The following is a 19927-nucleotide window of genomic DNA, read 5'->3' on the forward strand; positions in this document are numbered from 1 at the left end:
CCCACCGCCGTCTACAGCGTCCGCCTGGAAATATCTGTGCCCACCGTGTCCGCTCCCTCTCGAAACCTCCCTCAACCTCTCCACGACGCTCGGCGCCCCTTCTTCCACCCCTTCCTCTCGCTCTCCCGATGCCACCACGCCCTCCTCCTCCTCCCCTCGCGTCGCAGCAGGCCGGCCGGGTCAACGCTGCCGGCTCACCACGTGAGCCCCTGCCGGAACTGCAGCGCGATGCCACAGCGGTGGCCGGCCCTCCGCGCGCCGCCGACTGCACTCCTCCTCCTCCTCCTCCAACACCACCACCACCACGCCGCTTCCTCCTCGCGACGCAAGCCAGCGGGTCGCACCGCCTAGGGTTTGGCCCCTCCGTCACCGGTCGTCCCCATGGCCGCGCGTGACCCGTGCTCTGCCGGCGGAGGGACCTCCGTGCTGCCCCTCGATGACGACGGGGAGGTCACGTCGGCAAGGTCGGCAGTGGATCTGGACCGGCCGCTCGCGAGGCCCCTCTCGGCGGCGGATCTGAGGCTGCACCACGGCTTGGGGCTCGCGTCGGCAAAGGAGGCGCTGGATCTACGGCGAGCAGGCGGATCCAGCGCTAGGCCTCCCCATCGCCGCTAGATCCGGCTGCATGGGCTCCACAGAAGGCCGGTGCGCCGCCTGGACAGTGCCACGCTCGTCCTCATCTTCCCCCCTCTCCCTTTCTCCCACTGTGGCTACATATGGTGGCCGCACCCAGTGCGGGTGGGCCTCGACAGTGCCGCGTTTGGTACAGACCAGTCTCAGGTGCTCCCGTTTCATCTTATTTTATGATTTTGCTTTTGTCTCTCTAATTTGTCCCTACGTTGACTATGAATCGTGTTCTATTGCTTGACCTATAGTGCCTGCAGCTCTAATGTTTGCCTTCTCCGTGTTCATCTCTGGGAGGACAGCACCAATTGCCAGTGGCCACCTCACTACCGCTGCTACAAAGGTTATGTAATCTCTCTCACCTTTGCTCCATATGAGTGCCTGCAATTTTGAATGTTGGTCGATTTGCATCAGAGGCCACAACAGAGAGTGTACTTCTCATCACTACTTCTCGCCATCTTACCTCACCACGTTTCCACAGTGGTGCTCGCTTAGTTCCCTTGTCAACAGAGCACAAATTGATATGTACATTTCGATTGCCACAGCGATGTTTAGTCCCAGTAATATTCTGCGTAGGTACACTACTTTGAGGTTTTGGCACCTGCCATTTTTTCCTTCTTAAGCCCATGACGAAAAAAATACGTACCCATTGCTCAAGCATATTGTAACACCCTAGGTGTTTGGCTTCTACAAAACTGCATTTCATTTCATAAACATATGCATCATCCATGTCATCATGCCATTGTCACTGAAACATACATATGCAACATTCGCAAATTCTGATTGTTTCATACTTGATTGCTTATGGATGGTAGTAGTGAAACATGTGAATGCAACATGAGTTTCTCATACCCTGAAACATGGCAACAAGGTAGTAATATGATAAGTATAAAATAACAACAAGGTCATGAAACATGTGAAACATGAAATTGCAACATTTGAGTGAATTGCTTGTTTTATGGCTTCATCACATGTGATCATTAGAAATTGGTATAGCACTTGTGTAAAGTGGTTGATTATGGTCTAATACACCTTAACTACACTTAGGGTAATTGTTTGGACATTGTTCATGTGGACCAAAATGACCAAATTGCCCTTTAGGAGAGGTTTGACTTGAAATGACCCCTAGAGTGACTCTGTTTGACTGATTAAGAAGTCCAACTTAGAGATCTTGCATGGCTGTGCACTCTTTACCAAAGTTGTAGCTAATTTATCAAGGAACAAAACTTGTTTTATGATCAACTCATGAAAATGTGTGGAATAGCCTCAAACATGGCCCACAAGTCATTGTTGATGGTGGATTCAACACTGAAAAATATTTCTAAGTCCTTAAGTGATTTACAGTTTCATGTATCAATGTTTGGAGGCTTGTATCTCCCTAACCAGGCTGAACCAACTCGAGCTCCAATTGAAGAAGTTGTAGTACTCACTTAGGTCTTCAATTTTGTTAACTATACCATGAACCAGATCGCTACCGTTTGGGAGTTACGGATCATTGAAGTCGCGCTGTCAGTCGTCGTCGTGAACACTGAATCACCGTTTTAGAAAACGGTTAGAGCTCGCCATGGTCGACCGGCACAGGAGCTGCTCACCGCGTGGCGCGCATGCTCTGCCAAAGCCTCCATGTCACGCATCCAAGCTCCAGAAGAAGGCCAGCACCTGCCCGACGCACTGACCTGCTCCATTGCCTTTCTTTCGCCTCCACCGCGCGCAGCGCCGAGCCGCAGCAGCTTCTTCAGTTCCAACCGAGCGTCGCCGTCGCCTTGCGTGCTCGCCACTGCAAAAACGCGTTGCCCAGTTCGGCAACAGCTTCACCGTGATCCCCTCTACCTCCTCCACCATTTAGTCGGTCCATTTGAGCCTTGGTAAGGGCGTAATCGCCATTTCTTCCACCGCCGCCATGGCGGGACCTCGCCGGAGTTGGCGCTCCCCATGGCCAACGGTCACCGCAACCTTCCCATCCCTTCTCTCCCTTGCGCTAGGTCCTGTGAATGCCACTGATGCTCGTAGGGTCACCCATTAGGGCATCGATGCCGTCGTCTCGCTGGAGCCGGCCATGCCGTGGCCGTGCGCCGCCATGGCCGTCGCCATTACCAGTAGCCGCAGCAATAGCTTTGATTGAGGGCACCGCTAGATGCACACGGGCGAGGAGAACATCGTAGTACTGCTGGACTCGCCGGAGAGGCCACCGGCGACGAGCTACGCCGCCGTCCGTTCCACCTCCCCTGCCTGTCTCTCTGTCGTGTGGGACCCACGCGTTAGCTGTTGTTCTCAGGCGGGAGCTAGCGTGGGCCGCGTCGCATTTGGGCCACGCCAGCGCGTGTTTCATGGGCCGCCGAGTCTGACCGGGCCGGCCCAGCAGTAGAGTAGGGTTTCAAATTTGTTTTTGTTTTATTCTTTTCACAGATTTGTGTATATATTCAAAAATATGTATCTCCTAGTTGGTAGATTCAAATGATATGGTTCTAATTTTGCTGAGTTCATGATAATGTCTAGTTTTTATTAAAAATATAATTTATGCTATGTTCTATTATGAAAAATGGAGTTACTAATTATCTCTTTTAATCATGAAAGAAATAGGGGTAATTATATCTTTTTCTATGTAGCTCCAAATGGCATGAAATTTTTATGGTGTACTGCTCATATCATGAATAGCTTGTAGTTAAATTTTCATATATTTTGGACACCATATATAGGAGATAGAAAATTCTCTTGTTTGCATGGATGGATCTTGTGTGAATTTTCATAATTTTTCTATAGATCCAGTTAGGGTAAAAATTGGTGAGTGCTATTCTTATGCTAGAATGATACTAGGAAAAATAAGAAATCTATTGCTTGACACTTTTCAATAGGGTTTCCTAATTATGCTCAAAATAGACATGCCATCTGTTATTTTGGATACAATAAGTTATGCTTCCCCTATGGCTTTGAAATTTTTATGGTAGTCTATATGAAGCATGAGATAGCTATTGTAATTTTTGTAGATTTTTCTGAACAGTTTTATTATATATTGCTTTAATCACCTAATTAACTAAATAAATTAGAAAAGGATATTAAATAATTTATTTAGAAGTTGGCACTATACTTTCTAATGTTCCTCTGGTAGGCACAACAAGTTGGTAAATTTAGTTTGGTCCAATTATGCTTTTGCATCATCACTAAATATTTAATTTAGTAACCCTGTCATTTCTGGATAGATTCTAGGTTTACTGGAATTTGATTTGGTTAACGTAAGAATCATGCTTTGATGTTTACAAAGGATTTGTAGGGAATTTCATAAGCTTTCCAGAATATCCTCATGCAAGTCATTTGGAATTGTAGAACTCGTGTTGTGATTGAATTAAGGGACTACTTGTGTGCATATGAAACTTTAAATGTTAATTTAAGTATGCCTTTACTATTTCTAAGTTTGTGGTAATGTTGCTAGGTGTTAGGCCTTTAACTGAAGATGAGCATCTTTATCTTAGGTTATGCGAGTTAGGTAAGTTGATCTCGTTCTTCAAATTAAGTTAGATACATGTTTTAAAGTGATTTGAATAGAGCTATTCTAAATCGGTAAACGAGTGTCCAGTGATGTTTTCGTTAAACATTTACTGTGATTCATTCATCTTGAGCATCATGTCATTCCTTATGCATCCATGATATTTATCTTATGCATCGGCATGCAAATAGGTGTATCGAAAGGTGTGACCCTGCTGGAATTCGAGGAACCGAGCGAGCAGCAGCAGTCGACACCAGAGGTTCAGGAGGTGCAGCCCACAGGAGAAGTGCCAGATGAGGTCGCCGTTGAGTGCCCAGATCACTGTCCGTGCAACTTTATGAAAGGCAAGCCCCGAAGCATATTAAGTCTTCTAATTTCCGAAATGCAGTTAAAGTATTATTGTTACATATATATTGTTGCATTAAGTTTAAGTGTTGGATGCAAACACTTGCTGCATTGGTTATCCGATCCTTGTCCAGATATTGATACCCTAAATCCTATGTAGCTCAGGTTCATGTGGTGCTTAGCCCTGCTTAAACACGGTAGAAGTCGGGTGATTTCCTATCACCTACGATATATAGGAAGATACATATGGCACGGTTCGTTATATTTGCTATCGTGGAAAAGAACCAGTCTTAATTTGAAATGAAGACCGGACGGAGGCATGCCGGTTTGCAGTGACTCCGTCTGTGTCGATTAAGGACTGAATCTTGGAGCCTTTCCTGTTCATGTTGAACGCATGCCTCTCTCTTAGTTGGCCGTGTCCGAAGACCGACCGCGAAGCCGAGTAGCTCACCTCAGGCCAGGAGTCGATAAGTATAAAGTATGCCTCGGAAGGGAGCCATAGGCGTGAGTCCAAGGGCAAGTGATTTAAAAGTCTTGATCGTCCTGACAGAAGGGTAATCCCTAAGAGTGCTGGCGCTGATCGAACCCACGAATTTGGTTCCTGAGTTGTCCCAAAGGTGACCCACGGCTACCCTTGCAAAGTATGCCAGTGTGAGAGTTAGGAATACCCCCTCAGCTGAGTTGTAATTCGATTCGAGTCGCCATCTCTCCCGGTTAGTGAGAACTTGACGGGCTTATCTCCAAAGTAGATACACTAAATAACCTAATGGTTCGAAAATGATGATATGATGATGACAGCCTTATTATACCTGCTATGGTTAATATTGTTTGCTCCTAATAAGTGAGTGCTCTAGTATAGGTGCTAATCTAGTGGATAGGTAAATGATGAAAGCTTGATGCTAAGTTTAAATTGGTTACTATATTCATAAGCTCTTTTATGCAACTGTGTCAAGCTAGCCCACCTCTTAAGCCTTGCATGACCCTTGGTGTCTTTTATTTCTAGTTTTGACGGGTAAGTCTAGCTGAGTACCTTCTCGTACTCAGGGTTTATCTCCCACCTGTTGCAGATGACTAGTTCTACTTTGGTTGTTGCAAGTACTGCCTTCTCCCAGCTGAGGATGAAGACTAGACCGTTGGGCGCGGTCTCTCCTAGTTCTCGTACCTGATAATGCTTTTGTGGGATATGACTCAGATCTAGCAATGTATTTAAAACTATGAAGTTATGTACTAAACTATGTTGCTTCCGCGAACTTGAACTTGGTTTGTAATATTTTTATTCAAACTCTGATGGATGTAATCCGAATGCTACTTGTAAAATGTTGTAATGAATGATGTGTTGTGTTGAATCACTACGGTCTTGGTTTGTATGTTGAGAGTTGGTTGAAATCCTTCATGATTTCTGGACTACTGAGATTATGGGACCTTAAGTACAGGAATTTGATCACTTCGGTGATTGTTTTTATACTTATGTTCTTATGATTTGGTCGGTTCTATTACAGCTGGCATCAGAGCAAAATTCAACACTAAACATGTCATTTGTGTATTTAAAACAAAAGTATTTGTGAAAATTCTAAATTAAATACTAAGTATTGCCAGTGGTCATATCCCTTATGCCCAAATAAGGACTCTTAGGTGGCTTATTAAAGTACTAACTTGGGGGTTCCTGCTTGTTTCTGTTTCGTTGTCCATACGACGTGCTATTGTATGGATGCCATCCGCTTGGGTGGTAATGTATAGATCAAAATACCTCTACGCTCTGGTAAGTGGGAGTTGTGAGAGCATGACCGTCCAACCGTCGGTCTAGGGGAGAGTAGTTGTGGTTGCTCGCATACTTACATGTTCGATCATGTATCTATGAGAGTACTTAAATGTGGGTATCTCTGATGGGTAGCTGTGATACTAGAGTATATGCATCGGGGGATGTATGTATGAAAGTATTTAGTTTACATGCCTTTTTGGGAATTTATTGGGCTAAAATGAAATTTTCTGCAGGTACACTAACAACGTATCGTTGTAGATCGACTAGCTACCGTATATGAGAGAACGTATGTATGCCACCATATATTTCGCTAGCCTTTAAAAAAAATTTCTAGGTTTGTGAGGACATACGGATCGTGTATGCATCATGTTCAAGCATACATGGCATTCCTTGCATTACTCCCTCCTTTAAAATTGATGGTCTCGACTAATTAAATTTCGTATCCCTTAAATGATTCTCCCCTTACGTTGCAACTTTTTACTACAGATGGCACGCACGAAACTCACTGCTCGCAAGTCCACTGGAGGCAGGGCGCCTCGTCACCGGTTAGCTCCTCGTGAGCCCCGTCCGGAGCCTACTGAGGTAGAAAGGCTGAGGGCAGAGCTAGCCCGGGTGACTGCTGAGAGGAATGCAGCTTAGCACCGTTTGGAGCAAGTAACATAGGAATGGGACCAAGAGACTCTGGAGGTTTAGAGGTTGACAGTTGCTCACCACAACTATGAACGTATGTTGATTCATGTGCTGAACTAACGGAATGAAGCCTGGCACGAGGAGAATGTGTTGAGAGCGCGACAGGTGGAGCTAGAGCAGCAGTTGGCAGTTGCTGAAGAGTACAATGACCATCTCCATGAGGAGGTTCACCTATTACACAATCAACTTCACCCTCTCCTACCACCTGATGATGAGAATGACAATGAGGATGAGATGGGCTCTGGTGTCATCATGGCTGAAGGTGATGATGGCATGGAGGTCAATGGACCTGAGGATGTTCCACCTGAAGAGGAGGAAGATGAGGAGTTAGAGCCTACTAGTGATGAAGATGGAGGAGAGATCTTCAACACTGACTCCAAGGATGATGCGTAGTTTAGCTTACTACTTAGCTAATGCACTAGAGCTAGTCTTTTGTTGATCCTCATGCAGGAACGAGTAGCTTTGTAATAAGTTAATCGTTGGGATGTAATATCGGACCCTATGTTATTTTGGAACCACTATGGCTTGGATGTAACCTATCAAATGTGTTATGCTCCACATATGTGAGCCTTTGTTAAATTCCGTCTTTGCGGTCTATAGATCTCGTTGTTGGTTAAGTTCATCGCATTTATGTGTCAATTGATGCGCTTGATGAGTTGTGTGATTGTGATGAATGATTGTGCCTTTGTTGATTATATAAATGCATTCTCTCCAATGGACTCAGTTTGGCATAATTATACAATTCATCTACAAAAATTTCCACATCGTCAGTGCTCATTGGCTATACATTTTGCAGATGGCTTATAACCTTCGTCGCGGTCGTAGCATGGGAGATGAGGAACAACCACCTCCTCCACCGCCCACACCAACTGAGCTAATGCAGATAGTCGTTGAAAGTAAGCGCATGCTAGCTGAGGCTACGCGCCATATGGCTAACCGCGATGATCGACATGTCCGCCAGGGACCCGAGCCGAACTAGTACAACAGCTTTAAGGACTTCATGGACACAAAGCCTCCTATCTTTAGAGAGGCAGAAGAACCATTACAAGCTGATGAATGGTTAAGCATGATAGAGCAAAGGTTTGGATTGCTCCGTTTAACAGAAGGTATGAAGGCCTCGTATGCAGGACACCAGCTCCAAGGCCCTATAGGCATCTGGTGGACCCATCACAGGACCACCTTCCCTACAAACGTCAAGATAGTTTGGGCTAGTTCCAGACAGCTTTTCGGGGACATTTTATCCCTCCTGGTCTCATGGCCATTAAGCATACTGAGTTTATGAAGCTAACCCAAGGCAACAAGAGTCTTAATGAATACCTCTAGGCATTCAACAACTTGGCAAGGTATGCTCTTGAGTTCGTCGATACTGACGCTAAAAGAATAGCTAGTTTCAAGAGGGGACTTTCCCCTAAACTGATGAAGTCTATGGGCAACTGCAAGTGTGTCACCTTCAATGAGTTTATCAGTGACACCCTGACTCAGGAGAATAATGATAAGATATATGCTGCTTCCAAGACCCATAAAAGAAACTTTGAGGCAGGTGCTTCTCAGTCTAAAGCACCAGTGGTATCTAAGACCCAGTATCGTCCACCCAATGCTAATGTCCGGTACCACCCACCTCAGAAGAAAAATCAAGCTAAAACTGGTTTCCGCAAGGGGTACATAATTTCCTTGCCAAAGAATACCTCTGGGTAGGGCAGCTCCAATGTCCCACCAGCAAACAGGCCATGCTGGAACTATAACTAGCCTGGTCATTAGGCTAATAAGTGTCCCTATCCTTCCAAGCAGAATGCTCAGGGATACGTCCGTCAGGGGCGTGTTCACTACACTACTGTGGAGGAAATTCCTGCTGGTGAAGTGGTCACCGCTGGTAAGTTCCTTGTTAATGATCACCCTACAGTTGTGCTCTTTGATTTGGGTGCTTTTCATTCCTTTGTGAGTTCTACTTTTGCATCTAAGCATAAGATGAATGTGATTACAATTGTCAAGGGTGGTTATTGTATTAGTGCTGCTAGAAATAATATCTTGACTAACCAAGTAGTTAAAGATGTAAAGATTGAGATTGGGGATCGAGTGTTCCTTACGGATCTTGTAGTTCTACCGGGGGTAGGAATCGATGTAATCCTAGGAATGAAGTGGATGAGCGGGAATGGAGTGTTGATCGATACATCAACCCGTGTGGTAATGTTGAGGGATCCTGTGGATAAGAAGGGTTTTCTAGTGTAGTTACCTCGTGATATCTCTATCTACAATACAGCCAATGCTACCCTAGCCAAAGCCATTGAGGATATACCGGTTGTCTATGAGTTTTTAGATGTCTTCCCTAATGACTTGCCTGGATTACCTCCGGACCGTGATGTAGAATTCAAGATAGAACTCGTTTCAGGTATGGCTCCTATTTCTCGAAGGCCCTATAGAATGCTGCCCAATGAGTTGGCTGAGCTGAAGAGTCAGTTGAATGAGATACTAAAGAAAGGTTTGATTTGGCCTAGTTCTTCTCCTTGGGGTTGTCCGACTATATTTGTGAAGAAGAAGGACGAGTCTCTATGCATGTGCGTGGATTATCGCCCCCCTAATGCTGTTACCATCAAGAACAAATACCCTCTTCCTCGCATTGATATTCTGTTTGATCAGCTCTCCAAAGCTAAGGTATTCTCCAAGATTGATTTGAGGTCTGGCTACCATCAGATCAAAATTCGTCCTGAAGATATACCTAAGACAACTTTCTCTACTCGTTATGGCTTATTCAAATACCTTGTCATGTCCTTTGGGTTGACAAATGCTCCAGCACACTTTATGTACCTGATGAATTCAGTATTCATGCTAAAACTAGACAAATTCATCGTCGTGTTCATTGATGATATCCTTGTATATTCTCAGAATGAAGAAGAGCATGCTGAACATCTGAGAATTGTTTTAACTCGGTTACGTGACAACCCGCTTTATGCTAAGTTCAGCAAGTGCGAATTCTAGTTGAACAAGATACCTTTTCTAGGTCATGTGTTATCTGGAGATGGAATTTCGGTTGACCCTACTAAGGTGCAAGAAGTCCTTGAGTGGAAGGCACCTACTATAGTCACAGAAGTCCGAAGTTTCCTGGGTTTGGCTAGCTACTATCGTCACTTTATCTCGGATTTCTCAAAAATCGCCAAGCCCATGACTCGACTACTTCAAAAGGATGAGAAGTTTGTGTGGACTCCGAAGTGTGAAGAGGCTTTCCACACTTTGCGGACCCTACTAACCTCTGCTCCTATGTTGGCACAACCTAACATCGAGAAGCCTTTTGATGTCTACTGTGATGCATGTGGCACCGGTTTGGGTGTGTTCTTATGCAGGAGGGCTAGGTCATTACTTATGCTTCGTGCCAGCTTTGAAAGCATGAAATCAATTATCCTACCCATGACTTAGAGCTAGCCGCGGTTGTTCATGCCCTAAAGATTTGGAGACATTACTTGCTGGGTAATGTGTGCAACATCTATACTAACCATAAAAGTCTCAAGCACATCTTTACTCAACCCAAGTTGAACATGCGTCAACGACGATGGTTAGAATTAATTAAAGACTACAACCTTCAAGTGCACTACCATCCTGGTAAGGCAAATGTGGTTGCTGATGCCTTAAGCAGAAAGGCCCATTGCGATTCCTTAGTTAGTGAAGACTTTCATCTGGCACACCTCCTTCATCCGGTAGTACTCCACAATATCACTATGGATTGCTCTCTTAGAAGTTGAATTATCGAACTCTAGAAGACTGATGTGGGTGTATTTCATATCAAGCAGAAGATGAAAGATCAAGAGACCAAGCACTTTAGGGTCGATGATAAAGGAATTCTCTAGTTTAATGATAGGCTTGTAGTACCCAAAGACAAAGAACTTAGAAATCAAATTATGGCTGAAGCCCATTCTTCTAGATTGTCCATCTATCCTGATAGTAGTAAAATGTATCAAGATCTCAAGCTGTATTATTGGTGGACCAAGATGAAGAAAGAAATCACAGCCTATGTGGCAAGGTGTGATAACTATTGCAGAGTCAAGGCTATTCACATGAGGCCTGGATTATTGCAGCCACTCTCTATTCCTGGTTGGAAGTGGGAAGAAATTGTTATGGATTTCATTGTTGGATTACCCACTACCAACAAGGGTTGTGATTCCATCTGGGTTATTGTAGATCGTCTAACTAAATCCGCTCACTTTATTCTGGTCAAGTCTACCTATCACCCGCACAATTATGCTTAGATTTACTTTCAACAAGTGGTACGTCTCCATGGTGTACCCAAATCCATTGTTTTAGATAGAGGACCACAATTCACGACTCGCTTTTGGGAGTGCTTACATCAGAATCTTGCACTCATCTAATCTGCAGTTCTGCCTATCATCCGCAAACATCAGGACAGACTTAGCATGTTAATCAAATTCTTGAAGACATGCTTAGAGCTTGTCTTATCTCTTGCAAAGGCTCTTGGGAGGACTAGTTGCCTCTCGCTGAATTCTCTTATAACAACAATTATCAAGAGAGTATCAAAATGGCTCATTTTGAAGTTCTTTATGGCCGCAAGTGTAGAACTCCTTTGAACTAGGTAGAACCCAGAGAAAGAAGATTCTATGGTATTGATTTTGTAAAAGAAGCCAAAGAGCAAGTCCGAACTATACAGAAGAATATGACTACCACTCAAGCTAGACAAAAGAGCTATGCTGACAAGAAAAGAAAACCTATTGAGTTTGAAGTAGGTGATCATGTTTATCTGAAAGTATCCCCTATGAAAGGAGTAAAACATTTTGGAATCAAAAGGAAGCTTGAGCCTCAATATGTTGGACCTTACCGCATTATCAAGAAAAGTGGAAGCGTAGCCTATAAACTCGATCTACCATGTGAAATGGGAGCTATATTCTCGGTATTCCATGTGTCTCAGCTGAAGAAGTGTCTTTGTATTCCCGAGGAAAGAATAGCAACAAGGAAAGTCAACTTGAAATATGATCTTTCTTATGAGGAGAAGCCCATGTAGGTTTTGGATACTCAAGAAAGAGTGACTCATAAGTGAGTAGTTAAGTTGTACAAGGTAGTTTGGAGTAATCATAGTGATCGGGATGCAACATGGGAGCGGGAAGATTATTTAAAGGAAAATTATCCGGCTTTCTATACTGACTGGTACGCTTTCCAAATCTCGGGACGAGATTCTTCTAAGGGGGGAGGGCTATAACACCCTAGGTGTTTGGCTTCTACAAAACTGCATTTCATTTCATAAACATATGCATCATCCATGTCATCATGCCATTGTCACTAAAACATACATATGCAACATTCGCAAATTCTGATTGTTTCATACTTGATTGCTTATGAATGGTAGTAGTGAAACATGTGAATGCAACATGAGTTTCTCATACCCTGAAACATGGCAACATGGTAGTAATATGACAAGTATAAAATAACAACAAGGTCATGAAACATGTGAAACATGAAATTGCAACATTTGAGTGAATTGCTTGTTTTGTGGCTTCATCACATGTGATCATTAGAAATTGGTATAACACTTGTGTAAAGTGGTTGATTATGGTCTAATACACCTTAACTACACTTAGGGTAATTGTTTGGACATTGTTCATGTGGACCAAAATGACCAAATTGCCCTTTAGGAGAGGTTTGACTTGAAATGACCCCTAGAGTGACTCTGTTTGACTGATTAAGAAGTCCAACTTAGAGATCTTGCATGGCTGTGCACTCTTTACCAAAGTTGTAGCTAATTTATCAAGGAACAAAACTTGTTTTATGATCAACTCATGAAAATGTGTGGAATAGCCTCAAACATGGCCCACAAGTCATTGTTGATGGTGGATTCAACACTGAAAAATATTTCTAAGTCCTTAAGTGATTTACAGTTTCGTGTACCAATGTTTGGAGGCTTGTATCTCCCTAACCAGGTTGAACCAACTCGAGCTCCAATTGAAGAAGTTGTAGTACTCACTTAGGTCTTCAATTTTGTTAACTATACCATGAACCAGATCGCCACCGTTTGGGAGTTACGGATCGTTGAAGTCACACTATCAGTCGTCGTCGTGAACACTGAATCACCGTTTCAGAAAATGGTCAGAGCTCGCCGTGGTCGACCGGCACAGGAGCTGCTCACTGTGTGGCGCGCATGCTCTGTCGAAGCCTCCACATCGTGCGTCCGAGCTCTAGAAGAAGGCCAGCGCCTGCTCGACGCACTCGCCTGCTCCATTGCCTTTCTTTTGCCTCCACCACGCGCAGCGCCGAGCCACAGCAGCTTCTTCAGTTCTGACCGAGCATCACCGTTGCCTTGCACCCTCACCACTGCAAAAACGCATTGCCCAGCTCATCAATAGCTTTGCCGTGATCCGCTCTACCTCATCCACCATTCAGTCGGTCCATTTGAGCCTTGGTAAGGGCGTAATCGCCATTTCTTCCACCATCGCCATGGTGGGACCTCGCCGGAGTTGGCGCTCCCCATGGCCAATGGTCACCGCAACCTTCCCATCCCTTCTCTCCCTTGCGCTAGGTCCTGTGAATGCCACTAATGCTCGTAGGGTCACCTATTAGGGCTGTGACGCCGTCGTCTCGTCGGAGCTAGCCATGCCATGGCCGTGCGTCGCCATGGCCGTCACCATTGCCAGTAGCCGCAGTAATAGCTTTGATTGAGGGCACCACTAGATGCGCACGGGCGAGGAGAACATCGTAGTACCGTTGGACTCGCCGGAGAGGCCATCGGCGATGAGCTACGCCGCCGTCCGTTCCTCCTCCCCTACCTGTCTCTCTGTCGCGTGGGACCCGCGCATCAGCCGTCGTTCTTAGGCAGGAGCTAGCGTGGGCCGCATCACGTTTGGGCCATGCCAGCGCGTGTTTCATGGGCCACTGAGTCTGACCGGGCCGGGCCAGCAGTAGAGTAGGGTTTCAAATTTGTTTTTGTTTTATTCTTTTCACAGATTTGTGTATATATTCAAAAATATGTATCTCCTAGTTGGTAGATTCAAATGATGTGGTTCCAATTTTGCTGAGTTCATGATAATGTCTAGTTTTTATTAAAAATATAATTTATGCTATGTTCTATTATGAAAAATGGAGTTACTAATTATCTCTTTTAATCATGAAAGAAATAGGGGTAATTATATCTTTTTCTATGTAGCTCCAAATGGCATGAAATTTTTATGGTGTACTGGTCATATCATGAATAGCTTGTAGTTAAATTTTCATATATTTTGGACACTGTATGTAGGAGACAGAAAATTCTCTTGTTTGCATGGATGGATCTTGTGTGAATTTTCATAATTTTTCTATAGATCTAGTTAGGGTAAAAATTGGTGAGTGCTATTCTTATGCTAGAATGATATTAGGAAAAATAAGAAATCTGTTACTTGACACTTTTCAATAGGGTTTCCTAATTATGCTCAAAATAGACATGCCATCTGTTATTTTGGATACAGCAAGTTATGCTTGCCCTATGGCTTTGAAATTTTTATGCTAGTCTATATGAAGTATGAGATAGCTACGGTAATTTTTGTAGATTTTTCTGAATAGTTTTACTATATATTACTTTAATCACCTCATTAACTAAATAAATTAGAAAAGGATATTAAATAATTTATTTAGAAGTTGGCACTATACTTTCTAATATTCCTCTGGTAGGCACAACAAGTTGGTAAATTTGGTTTGGTCCAATTATGCTTTTGCATCATCACTAAATGTTTAATTTAGTAACCCTGTCATTTCTGGACAGATTCTAGGTTTACTGGAATTCAATTTGGTTAACGTAAGAATCATGCTTTGATGTTTACAAAGGATTTGTAGGGAATTTCATAAGCTTTCCAAAATGTCCACATGCAAGTCATTTGGAATTGTAGAACTATTGTTGTGATTGAATTAAGGGACTACTTGTGTGCATATGAAACTTTAAATGTTAATTTAAGTATGCCTTTACTATTTCTAAGTTTGTGGTAATGTTCCTAGGTGTTAGGCCTTTAACTGAAGATGAGCATCTTTATCTTAGGTTATGCGAGTTAGGTAAGTTGATCTCGTTCTTCAAATTAAGTTAGATACATATTTTAAAGTGATTTGAATAGAGCTATTCTAAATCAGTAAATGAGTGTCCAGTGATGTTTTCGTTAAACATTTACTGTGATTCATTCATCTTGAGCATCATGTCATTCCTTATGCATCCATGATATTTATCTTGTGCATCAGCATGCAAATAGGAGTACTGGAAGGTGTGACCCTACTGGAATTCGAGGAACCGAGCGAGCAACAGCAGCCGACACCGGAGGTGCAGCCCATAGAAGAAGTGCCAGACGAGGTCGCCGTTGAGTGCCTAGATCACCGTCCGTGCAACTTTGTGAAAGGCAAGCCCCGGAGCATATTAAGCCTCCTAATTTCTGAAATGCAGTTAAAGTATTATTGTTACATATATATATTATTTCATTAAGTTTAGGTGTTGGATGCAAACACTTGCTGCATTGGTTATCCGATCCTTGTCCAGATATTGATACCCTAAATCCTATGTAGCTCAAGTTCGTGTAGTGCTTAGCCCTGCTTAAACACGGTAGAAGTCAGGTGATTTTCTATCACCTGCGAGATATAGCGAGATACATATGGCACGATTGGCTATATTTGCTATCGTGGAAAAGAACCAGTCTTAATTTGAAATGAAGACCGGACGGAGGCTTGACGATTTGCAGTGACTCCGTCTGTGTCGATTAAGGACTGAATCTTGGAGCCTTTCCTATTCATGTTGAACGCATGCCTCTCTCTTAGTTGGCCATGTCCGAAGACCGATCGTGAAGCCGAGTAGCTCACCTCAGGCCGGGAGTCGATAAGTATAAAGTACGCCTCGGAAGAGAGCCGTAGGCGTGAGTCAAAGGGCAGGTGATTTAAAAGTCCTAATCGTCCTGGCAGAAGGGTAATCCCTAAGAGTGCTGGCACTGATTGTACCCGTGAATTTGGTTCCTGAGTTGTCCCAAAGGTGACCCACGGCTACCCTTGCAAAGTATGCTAGGGTGAGAGTTAGGAATACCCCCTTAGCTGAGTTGTAATTCGATCCAAGTCGTCGTCTCTCCCGGTTAGTGAGAACTTGATGGGCTTATCTCCAAAGTAGATACACTAAATAGCCTAATGGTTCGGAAATAATGATATGATGATGATAGCCTTATTATACCTGCTATGGTTAATATTGTTTGCTCCTAATAAGTGAGTGCTCTAGTACAGGTGCTAATCTAGTGGACAGGTAAATGATGAAAGCTTGATGCTAAGTTTAAATTGGTTACTATATTCATAAGCTCTTTTATGCAACTGTGTCAAGCTAGCCCATGTCTTAAGCCTTGCATGACCCTTGGTGTCTTTTATTTCTGGTTTTGATGGGTAAGTCTAGCTGAGTATCTTCTCGTACTCAGGGTTTGTCTCCCACCTATCGTAGATGACTAGTTCTACTTTGGTTGCTGCAAGTACTGCCTTCTCCCAGCTAGGGATGAAGACTAGACCGTTGGACGCGGTCTCTCCTGGTTCTCATACCTGATGATGCTTTTGTGGGACATGACTCAGATCTAGCAATGTATTTAAAACTATGAAGTTATGTACTAAACTATGTTGCTTCCGCGAACTTGAACTTGGTTTGTAATATTTTTATTCGAACTCTGATGGATGTAATCCGAATGCTACTTGTGAAATGTTGTAACGAATGATGTGTTGTGTTGAATCACTACGGTCTTGGTTTGTATGTCGAGAGTTGGTTGAAATCCTTCGTGATATCCAGACTACCGGGATTATGAGAGCTTAAGTATAGGAATTTGATCACTTCGGTGATTGTTTTTGTACTTACGTTCTTATGATTTGGTCGATTTTGTTACACATATTATCTGATGTTTGTTCTCTTGTGAGGTACTGGCCATGCCATGTTATTTATATTATGCAATTTGTGACAGTAACCTGGTTGTCACCATGCCTTCAAGCTTGAAGTTGAAGACCAAAGGATGATTGGTATGTTTCTGAAGCCTCTAAGAATCCTGTCTTCATTGGGAAAAAACCCTAAGCTTTTTCGTTGTGCCAGCGGAAACTTTATAGCCCTTTAAAACAACATGTTTGTTTGCAAAGAGAGATGTCACTACGAATTACTATAATTTGGCTCACCCTTTCCTCTGAATTATATACACGTTGCAGTTGTATTTCCATGACATGTTTCTGCCATACTCATAATTGAACTAGCTGAAAGTGAGACCAAGGTAAACATTTGCAACTTTTCTTTCAACGATCTACGTGGTCACTGTGATTGCCTTGCTGTTCTGTAGGGTGTGGGCTGCTTAAACCTCCTCTCCTTTCATGTTGATTTCTTACCTATACCTGCTTGCTGGCCTTTATATGTTTTTTTAACGAATACGAAACTATTGTTGGTACATATATATAACAATGATGATTCTACTCTTTAGGGTCAGCTTTCTCCCTAACCCCCCTCCCATGCGATTTATGTATAAAAGCAATACTACTTCTTCTCATGCTTACTATGATATGTCGCTAAACTTTTTAGAACATAAAGTGCAGATCAGTCAGGTCATTGCAACCTACCTGCTGCTCTGTACCGACATAAGAAAAAAAGGTACCTTAGGATTATTTTGGTATATGATTTGTCTCTGTACCAACGTGAAAACATACATATACTATACTTAGGTTCTGCAACCATGATGAGCAAAATAGTACGCAAAGTACTTAATCTTTAATCTTTGATTATACTTCTACTGTTTCCCAATATGCGTATGAAAATGACCTTTGTAGTGAAAGAAAATAGGTGCAAATAAAAAAGGAATGCGAGAGGGGGGGGGGGAGTAATCAGTATTTCAGTGCTCTAGGTATTTATATTTATCTTAGCCATACATACAACCTAACAGTTGTCCTGCCAAACTGACATATTGCCCAATATGAAAATACCATTTAGTAATGCTTACTTCTCAGGCCAAATTATTCAGAGTTTATTTATTAGGGGTTATTTCTATGGGAGTTGTATGAGGTTTTGGGATTGCATTACCTTCTGTATGGCTAATAGATTGGAAAGCAACAGAGTACAATGCTCCCTAACTTATAAGAATTTATTCATGCTATACTGATTAACACATGACGTCTCAGTCTATTATTAATCTTGGCAGGTTGATATGATGATGATGTCAAGAGCTGATCCACGTGCCCTATGAAGACAACGGTGTCGTATGCTGTCAGCTTGATTAACTCCTACCTACGTACGCATTTTAAATGGGTTTGTTTCTAAATACTATCAACAAAGTGACAAAGCTTCCAGTTGTCTATACATGAAATATCTACATTGAACTGTTAATGTTGTATCTGTGCAAAGATTAAACAGTTTTTTCCCTACGCCCCCAAACCGGCGGATCTGGCAGATCCGGTGCCTCCATGGCTGGATCTGTCTCACGCCGCTACCCACTGCCTCCTGCGCATTTTGTCCCGCTGCTCCGCTTCCCTCCGCTTTGTTGTGGCGCTGCAGCCAGCGCCGCCTGCCTACTGTGACGTCTCAAATTTTGTTCTTTGCTTCGTGCAATTGGTACCGATTGCTTCCAAGCATTAATCCAGCTTTCAAGTCCGGTTAGTAGTAACCCCTTTTGTTTTGAGGCCTTGATGTGAATTTATGATGTGACATATTGTCTTCAACTCTTATATTATTTATGGTTATCATTTGACTTTCTGTTTCAGCAATTGAAGCTTGTGATCGATTCGATTAATTGGGCATTCAGACGTACAGAGAGAAATATTGTAGAGACTGGCCTTAGTCTATTGTTGGACATTTTCAAAAAATTCCAGGTAGGAAAACATATTCCATCCAATGCTATCATCATATAGCTATATGGAAGCTAACTATCCCATGTGATTTGTTTGCAGGCTTCAGGATTCCAAAATCAATTCTACAAAACCTACTTTTTCACAATTGAGCAAGAGATTTTTGCAGTTCTCACAGACACATTCCACAAACCTGGTTTCAAGCTTCATGTTTTGGTGCTACAACACTTATTTTGTGTGGTATGCTTATATTCATCCTCCCTATAACCAATCATTTTATTTGTTCATCTAATTATTGGATTTGCTAATATGTAGGTTGATGGTCTAACGGAGCCTCTATGGGATGCTTCTTCAGTAGCATATCAATATACAGATAGTGCCATGTTTGTTCGAGATTACACCATAAAACTATTAGGAACATCATTCCCTAACATGACGGTAACCCAGGTACAATTGCAGCCACACTTCTTGGGTTGTGCCATGAATCACCATAGACCTAATGAGATTCATTGGACAGGTGACCAAGTTTGTAGATGGCCTTCTTAGTTCAAAACATGATCTTCCAAGTTTCAAAAACCATATTAGAGGCTTCCTGGTGCAGTCGAAGGAGTTCTCAGCTCAGGTAACCTCCTCAGTTTGGCTTGCCATAACCTTTATCCTAATTATATGCATTTGACGCAAAACCAAATTAGATAAATAGGGATGTGACAGACTACCACAATTAGGCTCTAGGAATAAGGATGCATTTCTTGCTTACCATACACTATTGTTTTTATGTGCTTGTGGACCGGATAGGCCCTTAGTTCCACCAGCACATTAGCGATGAATTTCGATCCTATTTCTTTTTTGTTTACACAAGTGATTTTGTGCAAATTGTCTTGTGATTCACGTTTGCGATTGCTTGTCTTGTGATTTTAGGATAACAAGGATCTATACGCGGAAGAGGCTGCCGCCCAAAGAGAATGGGAGCGACAACGGATGCTTGCCATTCCGGCCCTCATTGCCCCTAGCGAATTGCAAGACGAAATGGTAGATTCCTAATGTTCCCTTGTTGATTCAGCTTTCTCTAATGTAGCTTCCTGTTTGTTGGTCCGGCCTCAGAATAACTCTGGAGCCCTCGACTTCCAAGTGCCTGAGTTTTCTTCTAGGGTGGTGAAAAAAGGTGCCTGCTGTAATTTTATTGTTGATTACCTCCACATAACGCTGATTCCAAGATTTGTTAAACATATTTTTTACCTACGCCTTAACCGAGT

The 19927-nt window shown here is 42.9% G+C and overlaps 1 protein-coding gene across 1 annotated transcript; it reads left to right on the forward strand.

Annotated features, from left to right (window-relative positions):
* The first annotated feature begins 381 nt into the window (after positions 1-381).
* LOC136515492 (protein EXPORTIN 1A-like) lies at positions 382-19715 on the forward strand. Its single transcript, XM_066509065.1, has 7 exons — positions 382-572; positions 18407-18482; positions 18591-18698; positions 18777-18914; positions 18990-19121; positions 19192-19296; positions 19593-19715. Exons 1-7 carry the CDS (start codon positions 382-384, stop codon positions 19713-19715), a joined length of 873 nt encoding a protein of 290 aa, XP_066365162.1.
* Positions 19716-19927: the final 212 nt, after the last annotated feature.

Source organism: Miscanthus floridulus, chromosome 17, assembly GCF_019320115.1.
Source record: "Miscanthus floridulus cultivar M001 chromosome 17, ASM1932011v1, whole genome shotgun sequence".
Taxonomy (NCBI): domain Eukaryota; kingdom Viridiplantae; phylum Streptophyta; class Magnoliopsida; order Poales; family Poaceae; genus Miscanthus; species Miscanthus floridulus.